The 15,832-nt window shown below is 42.0% G+C and overlaps 1 protein-coding gene across 2 annotated transcripts; it reads left to right on the plus strand.

The window, feature by feature from the left end:
* Nucleotides 1-8,079: 8,079 nt before the first annotated feature.
* Nucleotides 8,080-14,062, plus strand: slc7a6 (solute carrier family 7 member 6; the record flags this gene model as incomplete). 2 transcript variants are annotated; one of them, XM_079998223.1, is made up of 9 exons in its annotated part: nt 8,080-8,488; nt 9,602-9,727; nt 10,029-10,173; nt 10,305-10,428; nt 10,670-10,773; nt 11,198-11,294; nt 12,285-12,434; nt 12,951-13,134; nt 13,977-14,062. In XM_079998223.1, 9 exons carry the CDS (start codon nt 8,080-8,082, stop codon nt 14,042-14,044), a joined length of 1,407 nt encoding a protein of 468 aa, XP_079854349.1. In that variant the 3' UTR covers nt 14,045-14,062. The 2 variants fall into 2 exon arrangements, with proteins under 2 accessions (XP_079854349.1, XP_079854348.1); XM_079998222.1 differs by lacking the exon at nt 13,977-14,062 and having other exon boundaries at nt 12,951-13,478.
* Nucleotides 14,063-15,832: the final 1,770 nt, after the last annotated feature.

Consider the following 15,832-nt stretch of genomic DNA (forward strand, 5'->3'; position numbering starts at 1 on the left):
GTGAAGCATGGGGGTGGAAACATCATGCTTTGGGGCTGTTTTTCTGCAAAGGGACCAGGACGACTGATCCGTGTAAAGGAAAGAATGAATGGGGCCATGTATCGTGAGATTTTGAGTGAAAACCTCCTTCCATCAGCAAGGGCATTGAAGATGAAACGTGGCTGGGTCTTTCAGCATGACAATGATCCCAAACACACCGCCTGGGCAACGAAGGAGTGGCTTCGTAAGAAGCATTTCAAGGTCCTGGAGTGGCCTAGCCAGTCTCCAGATTTCAACCCCATAGAAAATCTTTGGAGGGAGTTGAAAGTCCGTGTTGCCCAGCGACAGCCCCAAAACATCACTGCTCTAGAGGAGATCTGCATGATGGAATGGGCCAAAATACCAGCAACAGTGTGTGAAAACCTTGTGAGGACTTGCAGAAAACATTTGACCTCTGTCATTGCAAACAAAGGGTATATAACAAAGTATTGAGATGAACTTTTGTTATTGACCAAATACTTCTGACCGAATACAACCAAATAAATTCTTTAAAAATCAGACAATGTGATTTTCTGGATTTTTTTTTTCTCATTTTGTCTCTCATAGTTGAGGTGTACCTATGAGGAAAATAACAGGCCTCTCTCATCTTTTTAAGTGGGAGAACTTGCACAATTGGTGGCTGACTAAATACTTTTTTGCCCCACTGTATATAGACCTTTTTTCATTAAATTTCGGTGTCGCAGCAGCTCACATAAAACAATGGGCCATAATAATATAATAATAATAATCTAATATAATAAAAAAGAAATGGAATAAAAATATATAAAGAAAATGGCAATATATGGAACATTTTGAAAATATACAATAAAACCTGATCTAACTTCACACAATAAAAATATGGTAATATACACTAAACATGATGATAAACAACAAATAAAAACTACAAAAATAAAAAATAAAATTGTACAAATAAAAAGGAAAAATGTGGTCACGTACAACAACTAATGAAACAAACCTCAACAATGAACCAGAAAGATAAACCTCAAGAGAAGAAAAGCAACGGTACTGTACAATAAACCTAATGATAAACATTAAACGTGAGCCAAAAAAAAAAAAAACAACAGAAAAATATAAGCTGAAAATGTAAACAGATTAGCAGCTTATCTCCAGGACCCAGGTAATGACGTGCTGTGTTGTTGCTTCAGACCAACCTCCTGCCTCTTAACCTTGAATAAACAAACTTTCCTATGTCTGTGTTCTTTGGCTTTTGACAAAATATCTCCACTGTGTCAACATCCTGTGTACTGAATGTATGTGATGTAACGTATTTAACATGCACTTGGCCTACATCTTAAAAAAAGGTCAGTACCACGTTTTATTGTCATACTTTCATATTATTGTTGTTTTAATATTATTATTGTAATCTTTTCAATGACACTGTAATTACACTGTAAACATTGCAATAATTTTGTAATAATGTGGTAATAACTTATACCTGATCAGCTCTCTGTAGTATCGTTTTCATATTTAATCATCTGTACAGTACATCCATCTTTATTTATATAGTATTTTATTTCTACCCATAACCATAGCAACCACACTGCCACCAGCTACTGCCTTTTAACTTGACCTGTGCATAGTATCGCTTTTGTATATTTCGTATTTTTTTTTTTCTTTGAAAACGTGGCTATTTTTGTTCATTTGGCTATCCTTGTTGTATTTTATTTTTTTCTGACTGATATTTTTTGTTTGTTCAGCAATGCACAAATTCCTCATGTGAAAATGTACTTAATAAAGGGATTCTGATGGAGATTCTCCTCCATGGAGTTTTTAATAATAGCACTGGCCTATAGAACCCTCTTGCTATATACTTGTTAGCAGGTCGTGTCTAATTGCCGAACTGCTCTGCACAAGGTGTCAAGTGTTAAATTGCACCGAGCGGCGTTAAATCACATCTTACTGTCAGGTGTGTGACCGAGGGGCCTGCTCTACAGATCAGAGCAGATCATACATACTGTACATTCATATTAGACATACATATTGTACATAAATGCATACAGTACATATATGTATTGTACATACAAACTGTACACACATACATAAATACACAAACCATTGATACATACATACATACATATACATACATTCTGCACATACATATATACATACATACAGTACATATATATATACATACATACATACATATACATACATTCTGTACATGCATACATATACATACATACTGCTCATACATATGGTACATACATGCTGTACATACACACACATACATACATAATTACATACATACATACGTACATACATACGTACATACATACATACACATATACATACATACAGAAATACGTACATACACATACATACATTCTGTGCATACATATTGTACATACATGCATACATACATACATACATACATACAGAAATACAGAAATACCTACATATATTGTACATACATACATATAAATATACATACATACATACATACATACATACATACATACATACATACATACATACATACATATTGTACCCAGTGGTGTGGGGATGGTGTGTTGAGCAGCCACACCTGATCTAGGTGATTGGGATCAGGGTGGCTGCATACCTGGTGGTCATTGGTTGGTCTGACGAGCAACTGGTTAAAACACCCATTCCCAACACACTCAGGATAGGAGCCCTGTCATGACATGTTGGATCTGCACCTGGCTAATTCCAACTGGCCAACTCTCTACAATAAACTGATGTTGACAACCCCCCGATGTCTGCGGCTCTGTGTCGGAGGGCCCTGAAAACGCCACCTGGATGGCGTGTGGCGGCAAAACATCCACACTGGAACACTGGCACCTGTACAGGGACTCTCCAGCATGGGGAAGGGACACAGAAGGGCCCTTCAAAGACGCCCTGGAGCCATCAGCGGTTCAACAGGTTGCCCTAGCACCAACCCTCTCCCGACTGGTAGCAGCAGCACCCAGGGGGTCCGGCGGAGGACTGGGGGAGAAGCAGGCGCAGCAACCACCACAGGTAACCGCTGGCAGCTAGCTTCGCCGTGACCATCCAGCAGCCCAGGAGCCAGGCCACCCCTCCAAGCAGCCCCCGCGACAGCCAAGACCGGCCATGCCTTCACCAGCCAACATAGCAGCTCGAGGTCGCACGCTCCAGAAGAGAGGAGGGGAGTCTGCGTGATCGCTCTGGGGGAAGGAAGCCGGTCGACAGTGGTGTTACAGGGAACCAGGTCCTCTGGAAGGCCAAGACCGGCCACGCCTTCACCAGCCAACACGGCAGTTCAAGCTCCCACACTCCAGAAGAAGAGGAGGGGAGTCCGCATTGTCGCTCTGGGGGAAGGGAGCTGGTCGATCGTGGTGTGCCGGGAAACCAGGTCCTCTGGAAGGCCAAGACCGGCCACGCCTTCACCAGCCAACACAGCAGCTCGGGGTCCCACGCTCCTGAAGAGAGGAGGGGAGTCTGCATCGTCGCTCTGGGGGAAAGAAGCCGGTCGACTGTGGTGTTCCGGGCCGACCAGTTTTGGTTTTTTTGGACATTCGTTTTTTAAGGTATGGAAACCCTGTTTCAGAGTTCAGTGGTTTAAGTGTTTTAGATATAGTAACCCTAGGTCAGAGTCGGTGTTTTACGTATAGTAACCCTATATCAGACTCTGTATTTTAGGCTTGTTTTTTTCTGTTCTCTGCTTGGGGGGTAGGCCATGGCCAGGTAGTCTCCCTGGCCTCAGTTTGGTGTGGTGGTGTGGTGAGTAGCCATACATGATCTGGAACTAGGTGATTGGGATCAGAGTGGCTGCATACCTGTTGTTCGTTGGCTGGTCTAACGAGCAACAGGTTAAAACCCCCATCCCCACACACTCAGGATAGGAGCACGTGTCATGACATGTTCTATCTGCTGCTGGGATAATTCCAGCAATAAACTGGTGTTGATGTCTTCTGTGTCTCTGTGCTGGAGGGCCCTGAAAACACCACTTGAGGGGTGTGTGGTGGCGAAACTGCCACACATACATACATACATACATACTGTACATGCATACATACATATATACATGCTTTACATGTATATATACATATATACATACTGAACTTACAGTATGTACATACATACTGTACATACATACATACTGTACATGTATATATACATACTGAACTTACAGTATGTATATACATACACACATACATACATACTGTACATGCATACATACATATATACATACTGAACTTACAGTATGTATATACATACACACATACATACATACATACATACATACATACATACATACATACATACATACATACTGTACATGCATACATACATATATACATACTGAACTTACAGTATGTATATACATACACACATACATACATACATACATACTGTACATGCATACATACATATATACATACTGAACTTACAGTATGTATATACATACACACATACATACATATTTACATACATACATACATACATACATACATACTGTACATGCATACATACATATATACATACTGAACTTACAGTATGTATATACATACATACATACATACATACATACATACATACATACACACATACATACTGTACATGCATACATACATATATGCATACTGAACTTACAGTATGTATATACATACACACATACATACATGCATACATACATACATAATGTACTTAATACATATATACATACAGTGCATACGCAATGTACTGTATTCAATACATAATGTACACAATAAATACATACATACATACATAATGTACATAATATATAAATACACACACATACATAATGTACATAATACGTACATACATACACACACGCAAGCACATACATACATACATACATACATACATACATACATACATACATACATAATGTACATACATACATACATACATAATGTACATACATACATACATACATACATAATGTACATACATACATACATACATACATACATGCATGCATGCATACATACATACATACATACATACATACATACATACATACATACATACATACATAATGTTCATATATACATACATACATACATACATACATACATACATACATACATACATACATACATACATACGTACATACTGTACATACATACATACATACATACATACATACATACATACATAATGTAAATACATACATACATAATGTACATACATACATACATACATACATACATACATACATACATACATAATGTACATACATACATACATACATACATAATGTACATACATACATACATACATACATGCATACATACATAATGTTCATATATACATACATACATACATACATACATACATACATAATGTAAATACATACATACATACATACATAATGTACATACATACATACATACATAATGTACATACATACATACATACATACATACATACATACATACATAATGTTCATATATACATACATACATACATACATACATACATACATACATACATACATACATACGTACATACTGTACATACATACATACATACATACATACATACATATATACATACATACATACATAATGTAAATACATACATACATAATGTACATACATACATACATACATACATACATAATGTACATACATACATACATACATACATACATACATACATACATAATGTACATACATACATACATACATACATGCATACATACATAATGTTCATATATACATACATACATACATACATACATACATACATACGTACATACTGTACATACATACATACATACATACATACATACATACATACATAATGTAAATACATACATACATACATACATAATGTACATACATACATACATACATAATGTACATACATACATACATACATACATAATGTACATACATACATACATACATACATACATACATACATACATAATGTACATACATACATACATACATAATGTACATACATACATACATACATACATACATACATACATACATACATACATACATACATAATGTACATACATACATACATACATACATACATACATACATACTGCACATAATACATTGACACGTAGGTAAATGACGTCATAACTCAGATGAGACATAAACACATGACTCAATACAAATCGGGACAAACGAACAACCAATGGCAGCAGAGCAGGCGCGCGCTGCCCGGAGCGCCGCCGGACGCCGGGGTCACGTGACCGCCCTGCGCTCGCGCGCCGCTTCGCGCGCCGCCGCCATCCAGTCGTTGACGCCGCTCGCGCGACGCCGCGTCGAACGGGTGCGGAGGCGCCGCGTCAGGCGAGCGACGGGAAACCAGTCGGTTCACCGGGGCCGGACGAGCCGTGACCGGGAGGAGCCCCTGTGTACGGTACGGTGGCCCGGCGGTGGTGGTCATTTGTCGTTGTTGTCTTTTCTCCGCCGGTGGACGCTTCGCATCGCAGAGCGAAGCACTGGGGTCGGTCGCTGTGTTTCCACGCTTCCTCGGACCTTGTGGTTTTGTATTGTATTGGTGAATTGGTTTTTCTGAGTAAGCCCGACGCAACAATACTAATGAACTCATAAAAGTACCTCATATGCAGGCAGAGATAATTGGAATACTTTTGGGTCGTCTCTAATCCGTATTTGATCCGAGTGAGAATTAAAACAACTGGATGTGATTAGGGTCTAGACACATCATAGTCATAGTTTTGTTGTATAAAGAAAACCCCGTGTTTTTAGTGTCTGCAAATGAAATGAGGATATAATTTATATAATGCTTATGTTTCCTTTTATATTATGCTTATGTACATACAACTACTGCAGTTGGTGTGTGTCGCGTGACTCGGTGCTTGATCATTAAAAAACAACGTGACGCAGGATTCATGATTAGATTGGATTGAACTAATTGTCATTGCACAGAGTACCGAGGCCACGAAACGCATGTCTCTGCACTTTGCCGTCCTAGTCACCGACGCAGGATGCACTGTGTGGCAGCAGCTTTCGATGGCGCCAATGCCTGGTCAGTGCACGGCTCCACACCTGCATCCACTCCACAGGTCATTTCAACGTCAAAGTTCGAGAGATCAAAGGGTGTGCAAATGTGAAACGACAGAATAAATAGCCAAGGATGAGAACAGCGTTTTAAGTGGGGACATGAAATAGCAGACGGATTGGAAGGTGTTTAACACGTTCATTTGAATAGGACGAAGGAAAAGGTTTTCACGGATGATGGCGCTCGTTTTTTCTCATGCGTGACATGCTCCTGCCTAATTCCCTCAGTTCCTACTGTCATGATCTAGTTGGCCGTCTTTTGAAGTGACTGAATTAATAGTGATGTCCATTTCAATGATAAAGACAAGAAAAATTGACTAAATTAATTTAAGAACACATAAGAATACTAATACTAACAAACTAACATTTTGCCTTTCGTGTAATATTTTTGTTCATGGACGTAGCACGGGGCATTCGTCCTCTCTCGTGGCGTCCATAATAACCAGTAGTTACTGTACGAGCTCAAACTGTGATGGGAACAAGCGGAGGTAAAATGAACGATTCAAAAGCACTGCAATCGTGGCTCCAAACGGGAACTATAATGAAGAGGAAGTGCGGATAAGGAAGACAATAATTTTCGAGCAGCCCCGTTGAGACCGAGGTGGACTTTCTCTCGCTCTCGCTCTGAACCTTCATTTACCGTTGTACTTTACATACAAGTGTTCAAACATACACACAGAATGTTATATCACAACAAGCCTGCCCCTGGATGTGGACAGGGCGCGGCACAGCCTGGCCAGCCTGTGATGGCATTTTCTTAGAAACAAGTTTAACCCCAGGATTGTTTGTCCGGATCACAGAAAATTTGCGGTTTGGAATGTCAACAACGCAATGTCTACAGATCTCGAAATGGATTGCGATGGATTTGCTTCAGGGCAATAACCAATGCAAATTAATTAAGGGAGCTTGTTTTCTCCTTGTAGCACACTATTTCTATCTCCACAGAGAGGGGCCTGCAGCTCCCGTGACAGGCACAGACACGATGGAGGACCGGGAGAGGAACGAGAGCAACGAGAGGCCCAATGGCGGCTCCGAGCAACAAGAGAGCATGCGTCTGAAGAAGGAGATCTCCCTCCTGAACGGCGTCAGCCTCATCGTGGGCAACATGATCGGCTCGGGCATCTTCGTCTCCCCGAAGGGCGTTCTCATCCACAGCAGCTCCTACGGGCTGTCGCTGGTCATCTGGGCCATCGGGGGCCTGTTCTCCGTGGTGGGGGCCCTGTGCTACGCCGAGCTGGGCACCACCATCACCAAGTCGGGGGCCTCCTACGCGTACATCCTGGAGTCGTTCGGCGGGTTCATCGCCTTCATCCGCCTGTGGACGTCGCTGCTGATCATCGAGCCCACCAGCCAGGCCATCATCGCCATCACCTTCGCCAACTACCTGGTGCAGCCGCTGTTCCCCACCTGTGAGCCGCCGAACGCCGCCAGTAGGCTCATCGCCGCCGCCTGTCTGTGTGAGTGGTGTTTGTGTTCTTTGCCGTGGTTCCCGTTGAATCACTTTATTTTTCCCAACCCTACGCCTTACTCACTCTCGCTCTCTGAATTATTCTCCCTGTTTTTGCTGAGGAGTAAAGAGAAAAAAAAAAAAAAAAAAAAAAAAAAGGTTTAAACAGAAGAGAGCCAAGAAAACCTATTTTTCAGGTTAACCCACTTATGGCAAACATTTCCCGGAGAGGAAGAGAAGATTCTTTATAGTTGCACACACACACACCGCAGAGCATGCACCCATGTGACCGACACACACACACACACACACACACACATGCTTCAAATGGTGAAACTGGCTCTCTGCTTTTCACCCATCCCGGCATCCCATCCACGCCCAACCTCGCGGAGCTAAACAAATAGGCCACTCCACGCATTGCAACCGCAATAGAACAACATCCATCACACACCCACTCAATCACAATCTTACCCCTACTGCCAACACGCCAACAGGGTGTGTCTGACTACCACATGTGAACGCTACGCCTCAAGGTGTTTCAGACAAGTTTACAGCCCTCATCTGCGGAAGAGTAACTCAACTTGTACAGTATGTCCACGCTCTGTGCATATGTTGATAAATCTGAACCATACTAAATCGACAGGCGCATGCTCGCGGCCGATAGGACTTGACATGGTGATCTCGGGTGCCGGTGTTGCTATGGCGACTAAGTTGCAGCTCCAGGTTACTGCGTGTGTAATAATTGGATGAAAACACAAGTCACTAATGTTAAAAGAACGTCTTCTCTTGCCAATGGAAACCAGATGAGCAGCCTTTGATCACTCTCAGTAAACAGACCCTGGCGATCTCCAAAGATTTGCATCCGGCGATATCCGTAAAGATGAAAATGCCATCGTCACATCTGCTTGGAGATTAATACAGATCCTTTATATCCTGCGTGTGTGAAGTTAACCAACTGCACATACAACAGAGTCAATTTGTTCCCGATAGGTTCCCGTTGCTGTTTTACATGCCCTCCTCCTCTGTTAAGGCATTTCACTGCATATATGTGTGAACGTATGGATATGTATGTGACCGATAAACCTCTTGAATCTTGAATCCTCTGTGCCCCCTCCCACCCCAGGTCTGTTGACGTTCATCAACGCCGCGTACGTCAAGTGGGGAACGCGGGTGCAGGACATTTTCACCTACGCCAAAGTGGCAGCGCTCATCGTCATCATCATCACCGGCATCGTTAAGCTGTGCCAGGGTGTGTGTGTGTGCGTGCGTGCGTGCGTGCGTGCGTGCGTGCGTACATATCAAGCGGTTCTGAGGTGCACTGAACTGTTATTTTTACCTATAGCTGGATCTTAAATCTTGATCTTATTCCTGCAGATTTCACAACCCAGACTTAGTTAACGGCTGCAACTGAGCCGCGGGTCACGAAAACCAAAAGTTCTGTTTTCCATCCGACTGCGCAGAACTGTGGCCGGCTGTGAGGAAGTAGGATGCGGTGTGTACGCCGCTCCCTGAACCTGCCCTGAGATGTCATTTTACATGTGTGTCACCAGGCTACACGGCCAACTTCGAGGCTTCCTTCCAGGACTCCGCCACGGACCCGGGGTCCATCGCGCTGGCCCTCTACTCGGCGCTCTTCTCCTACTCTGGCTGGGACACCCTCAACTTTGTCACGGAGGAGATCAAAGACCCCGAAAGGTCCGCTTCAAACTTCAGCCTGATTTAAGGTTTTCCGCTTGTGTTGAGTTTGTGGGAGAAATGGTCTGAAAGGAGCGGAAGGCCTTGCATCCGTGTGCTTCTTCAGTGACCGGTGCTGATGTCTGTGACAGGAACCTGCCTCTGGCCATCGGCATCTCCATGCCCATCGTCACCATCATCTACATCCTGACCAATGTGGCCTATTACGCTGTCCTGGACAATAGTGCCATACTGGCAAGTGATGCTGTGGCAGTGGTGAGTGTGAGTGTGAGTGTGAGTGTGAGTGTGAGTGTGAGTGTGAGTGTGTCCTAAATACATTCTGTACATTCAATTACGTTCATATTTGCAGCCAGTTGCGAGACTTGTATATATTAAATTTGCATCATCAATATTGTAATAAATATGAGCATACTTTTGATAACGTCTTATTGGTATTTTGTTCACCTGGATGCAGGACTCCAGGTCTGAATTGACGTTTTGATTTGGTGTTTTCCAGACGTTTGCGGATCACACCCTCGGGGTGATGAGCTGGATCATCCCCATTGCCGTGGCGCTGTCCTGCTACGGCGGCCTCAACTCCTCCATCATAGCAGCGTCCCGGTGATTTACACACGGACCAAAAAACTCCTACTGTAGGGCCCACCATGCTTTATGGCTTTGGTGACGTTCATTCCTTTGTAAACCATTTCGCCCTAAAGCTCCTTCCCTCAATTGAAACTGTTAAGTGTACAGTGTCTGCATTTCATTAAACAGTCTTGTGACTGTATGTTTTATAGTTTTGAATCCTTTTAGTTCAAGCCAAGGCTGCACGGGCTCACGTTCAGTTTGTTTCTAATAAAAAGGAAAAGTAGCATTCATACTTGTAAAGAAGGGGACGTTGACATTGTAGGGGTAAAACACGGGGTCCACAGTGGGGCTCCAAACTGACTTTAATAAGTTAGTTGATCCCTGCAGGTAGACTGAACTTCAGAACCCCCTAACAGATGAAAAGCCTTCATAATGTCCCTGGTTTTGTTTCTTCCAGGTTGTTCTTTGTGGGCTCTCGTGAAGGTCACCTGCCAGACGCTCTGTCCATGATCCACATCCAGAGGTTCACGCCCATCCCCGCGCTGCTTTTCAACGTAAGGGCGCGGCTCAAAAAACACAACGTTTATACAAGAGGGTCAGGCGTTCCCAAGCCGGGGTCCGTACCTCCTAGGGGTCATCAAAGGAATTGCAGTGGGGGGGGGTCATGGAATTTTTTTTTAAATTATTATTATTTATTTTATTCCCACAAATGATTACATTTTATAATGTTATCAGTAATATATTTGCATATTTAATGGAGCAGGTGTATCATCTAGCGGTTGAACATCCACACAGCGGCACCTTCAAGTAAACATGTTTGTTCTTCTGGGCTGAAAACAAAGACCTCCTGCTGTGTCATGTGATGGAGATGCATCTCTAAGTGAAATGCACTGCCATCCAAAAAAATCGACATCTAGGTGTTGGGATTAAATGGAAATTATTTTAATTTGCATAATTGAAGCAACACATGGTCAGACATTAACAAGAGAGAATGCTGCTTAATCAGTAGTATTTGCATTTTTAATGACAAGACAGCTGTGTGAGTAACAAAACTGCGATTCAAAGTGATATTAACATTTTAAGTCACTTTTTAAAGGGCCAACAGCCTCACAACAAGAAAATTAACGTTACTCTTGGTTGGAAATTCTGCTGGAACAGATTGATTTGATTAATAAGTGCAGCCTCGCAATTTTGATCTTGCAACACTGGAGCAATTTTCTTTTTTTTTTTTTTTCTTTTTTTTTTTTTAATATAAGCGGAATTTGAAACCTTTTGACAGAACTTTGGTTGAAAAACACCCCACTCTAAGTGACTGGTAATATAATAACACTCCATTAAAAACCTTAATCTTAAAATGAGATGAACGGTCTTCAAACGCTCCGATTGTGTAGAATGTTTCATTTGGATATATTCATGTTTGTCCTGATGTCGTACTCTTCAAGGCAGCACAGTAAATGTCAATGTGCTTCAAAGCTCATCTACCAACCTACCCAACCCAAAGAGCGGTGAGGTGGTAACAAAGCGTGTCTGTGTCCCGTGGTCAGTGTGTGATGGCGTTGATCTACCTCACGGTGGACGACGTGTTCCAGCTCATCAACTACTACAGCTTCAGCTACTGGTTCTTCATGGGGCTGTCCATCGCAGGGCAGCTCTACCTCCGCTGGAAGGAGCCCAACAGGCCCAGGCCGCTCAAGGTGAGGCCTGGCATAAGCTGGATTTAGGTTTAGGAAACAAAGATTTGACTAAAAGAGCTTTGTTTACTGTTGCATTAGTGATGATAGGTCACATTGGTCCCGTCTGACAACGACAGAAATTATCTTTGGTTGAAGTTACTTAATTTTGCTGTATTTTGATTTATTTACAAACATAAAACATGGCAAAATAAATTACTTTATTTTGTATTTATAGGCCCAAGCCATATGTGGTATTTACATTAATAATATTTAACATTACAAATTTGATATTTATATATCTGATATACAGTATATGATATTTTTATTTCAATTTTGTATTTTTTGGCAATAATTATTATTTTTTTACTTTTTTTTTTTTTTTTTCTCAGACTGTTAAACCTTTTTTTTTTTTTTTTTTTAATGCCAATCGTCTGTGGAAACGCACCAATCCTCACCGTGACAAATTCCTTGATGTAAATGCCCCTGACGGAACAAACTCATTGTGGTCACGATGCCTTCATCCCTCCTTCCCTCCAGCTGAGCCTGCTGTACCCGGTGCTGTTCTGCCTCTGCTCCGTCTTCCTGGTGGCCGTGCCGCTTTACAGCGACACCGTCAACTCTCTGATCGGCATCGGCATCGCGCTGTCCGGCGTCCCCGTCTACTTCCTGGGCGTCCACCTGCCCGAGTCCAAGCGGCCGCCCTTCATCACCTGGCTGCTGCGTGAGGCCACACACACACTCCTTTGCAAACATTTACGTTCAGTCCAAAAGGGACGGTTTAAACAACATTCTCCGCGGACGCCTTTCACTTCATGGTGGGAAAGGAAACAGCATGAAGAAACTGTATGTTCTGTATGAATGTACAAACTGTAAGAACTTAAGTTAATACATAGCAATAATTTATCAGTTATACCCTGTATTCCCATACCGGTAACGTATCCTGTGCATAGAATCACATTTGTATGTTTTTACATATTTGACTATTTCTGTTTTGTATTTTTCGGCTATTTGTGTGTCTTTCGCATTTTTATTTTTTAACTTTTGTTTTTGTTCTATTTTATTTTATTATTATTATCTAAAAAACAAAAAAAAATTTCAACAAAAAGTATCTAGTAATATGGCTTTTTTTTTTTATGGCAACGGAAATTTCTGAGTGTTACCTTCAGGGCTCCGTGAAGAATGTAATGGACGCATAGATTATGTAATACTTAATAATTTTATCACAATACTGGATCCAAAACTTTTTATATGTACTTATTATGTTGTACTTCTTGCCACCAACAATGGAATCAGCATATACTGTAAAGGACTAACACAGTTACATTGAATGACCGTTACTTAAAAAGTGCAGGCAAAAACTAAATAGACAAACTCGATTGATTTTTTTTTTTTTTTTTTTTATTAAATAATATTACGGATTACCACTTTAACCTTTTGCCGACATCCCCGCGCTGGTTGTGGTTATCAACACAGGTGTATTCATCTAGTGAATGAGTACACCTCCATCAAAAAGTACTGCAGGTCGAAAGGTGCTTAACCCTCCTCATCTCCCTCTGCTTCCAGGCTCCGTCACTCACCTCACCCAGCGCACCTGCTTCTGCGTGCTCACAGAGGCGGACAAACGCCAATAAGCGTGCGCGCTCCCCGGGCGCCGCAAAGCGACTCTTCCCAGAATTCCCCGCGACTCCCCCCTCAAAGTGGTGCCAGCTGCCGCCGCCGCCGCCGCCGCCGGCGATGCGCCCGGGGGAGGTATGATGTGCGACACGTTATTTACCGTCGACCACGCTGGAGCGGCTGTTCACAGGACCGACGCGACCGTTTCCGTGGCCGTGGCCGCTCTTCATTTGTGTCATTTCTATCTTCCTCGACGTCGCTCTTATCTTTTATTTACATATCGAGGAAGATTCTGACCATTACCAACAGCAAAAAAAAAAATCTTTTTTTTTTTTTTCTTGCTGTTTAGTTACAGCCTGTGAGAAATCAGTTTGTTGTTGTTTATTTTTTATTTTATTTTTTTTTAATCGCTAAACGCAGATCACGCTGCGTTACTTTAAACACAGCCACAGGAAGCAGTGTTTCATTTTTAATCTCTTTCAAAACCATATTTCCACTTGGGTTCGCTGGCTGATCAGCTCCCGTAGTAATGACGGGACAGAGGACGACGACGTGTCCCCAGGATGTGCAGCTTTCCTCAATTAAATATGAATGTTGTTCTGCAGTTTACCAGCCAGAGGGAGTGTCTTGGTAAAAAGAAAACAACAAAAAAAAAGTGACGCGACGGAGAATGGATGTTTCCTCCAAACTCCGCCCTCCACCCTCCACCGTGTCGTGGATTTACACGTTTCAAGCTGTTACGAGTCAATGTTGTTGACTTTAATCCTCATTTAAATAATCTGCATTTAAATACCTTTCCTTACCAACTGTAGGCAGCTTGATCCTGCCTCCCACATAATGTGCCTGAGATTTTTTTATTTTTTTTTACTTTGTAGTAAATATATAAAGTATACACTGTAAGAGGAGTTTTGGTTCTATGACCAACGCTGTTGTATGGAAAGACGAAAAAGGGACAAAATGCAGTGTTGCCAAAAACTTTTCTGTCACTTTCAAAGGGACCTTTGGCTTTGATTCGAGCTCTCTTCAAGTTTATTTTACCGACCGGTGTCTTATCTGTTGTGTTCAACTTTATTTTTTTTTTCTTTTTCCAATCCGTATTTATTTATATTTTAAAGGAAAATTGGTGAATCATTACGAGCCCCTTGGTTCTTATCCTGCGCACATTTTAAAGTTTGTTTTGTTGTTCTCAAACAATATGGAGCTGCTTGTGAACAGGCCAATGTCAGCGATGTAGATGTAGCCTTCAAGCAATTTAGAACTTTTCTTATTGTCATATTTAGAAAATGTGGGGAGTGTGTCAGAATGGACAAAAGATATTTGAGTCATTTATAAAGTGACTCAGAAAGAACGAAACATCTGGTTGGATTTACTGAACTTGTAATTTAAGTTAAATGTCTTGCCATGCAAAACTTGCTTACATGTTCTTTTTGTTTGAATCGTTTTGTGAAATTCCAAAGTCGACGCCGTCTAAACAAAACCACCGGAAATCTTCCAGATTCATCCTTTCACACATGTAGCAAAAAAACCGGAGATTGTCCGTGTCGGCCGAGGGGCGGAGCCTGGGTAGAGCCTGCAGGAGGCAGGAGGCGATGCAATGACGCTGCGGTTTCACAGCACACCCAAGATGGTGGGCGAGGCAACAGACCTATCAGTAGTTGGTCTTTTTTTTGGGTTGATACTCCATGTATTTGGACAGATCCACAATATAAAGAAAGCAGAGACGTCATCGACACGCGACACGCCCACACTGGGAATGATCCGGACAATCACCTGCTCTGTTCACACATACCACTTGGACATTATGT

The sequence above is a fragment of the Zeus faber genome (genome assembly GCF_960531495.2).
Source record: "Zeus faber genome assembly, chromosome: 3".
NCBI lineage: Eukaryota > Metazoa > Chordata > Actinopteri > Zeiformes > Zeidae > Zeus > Zeus faber.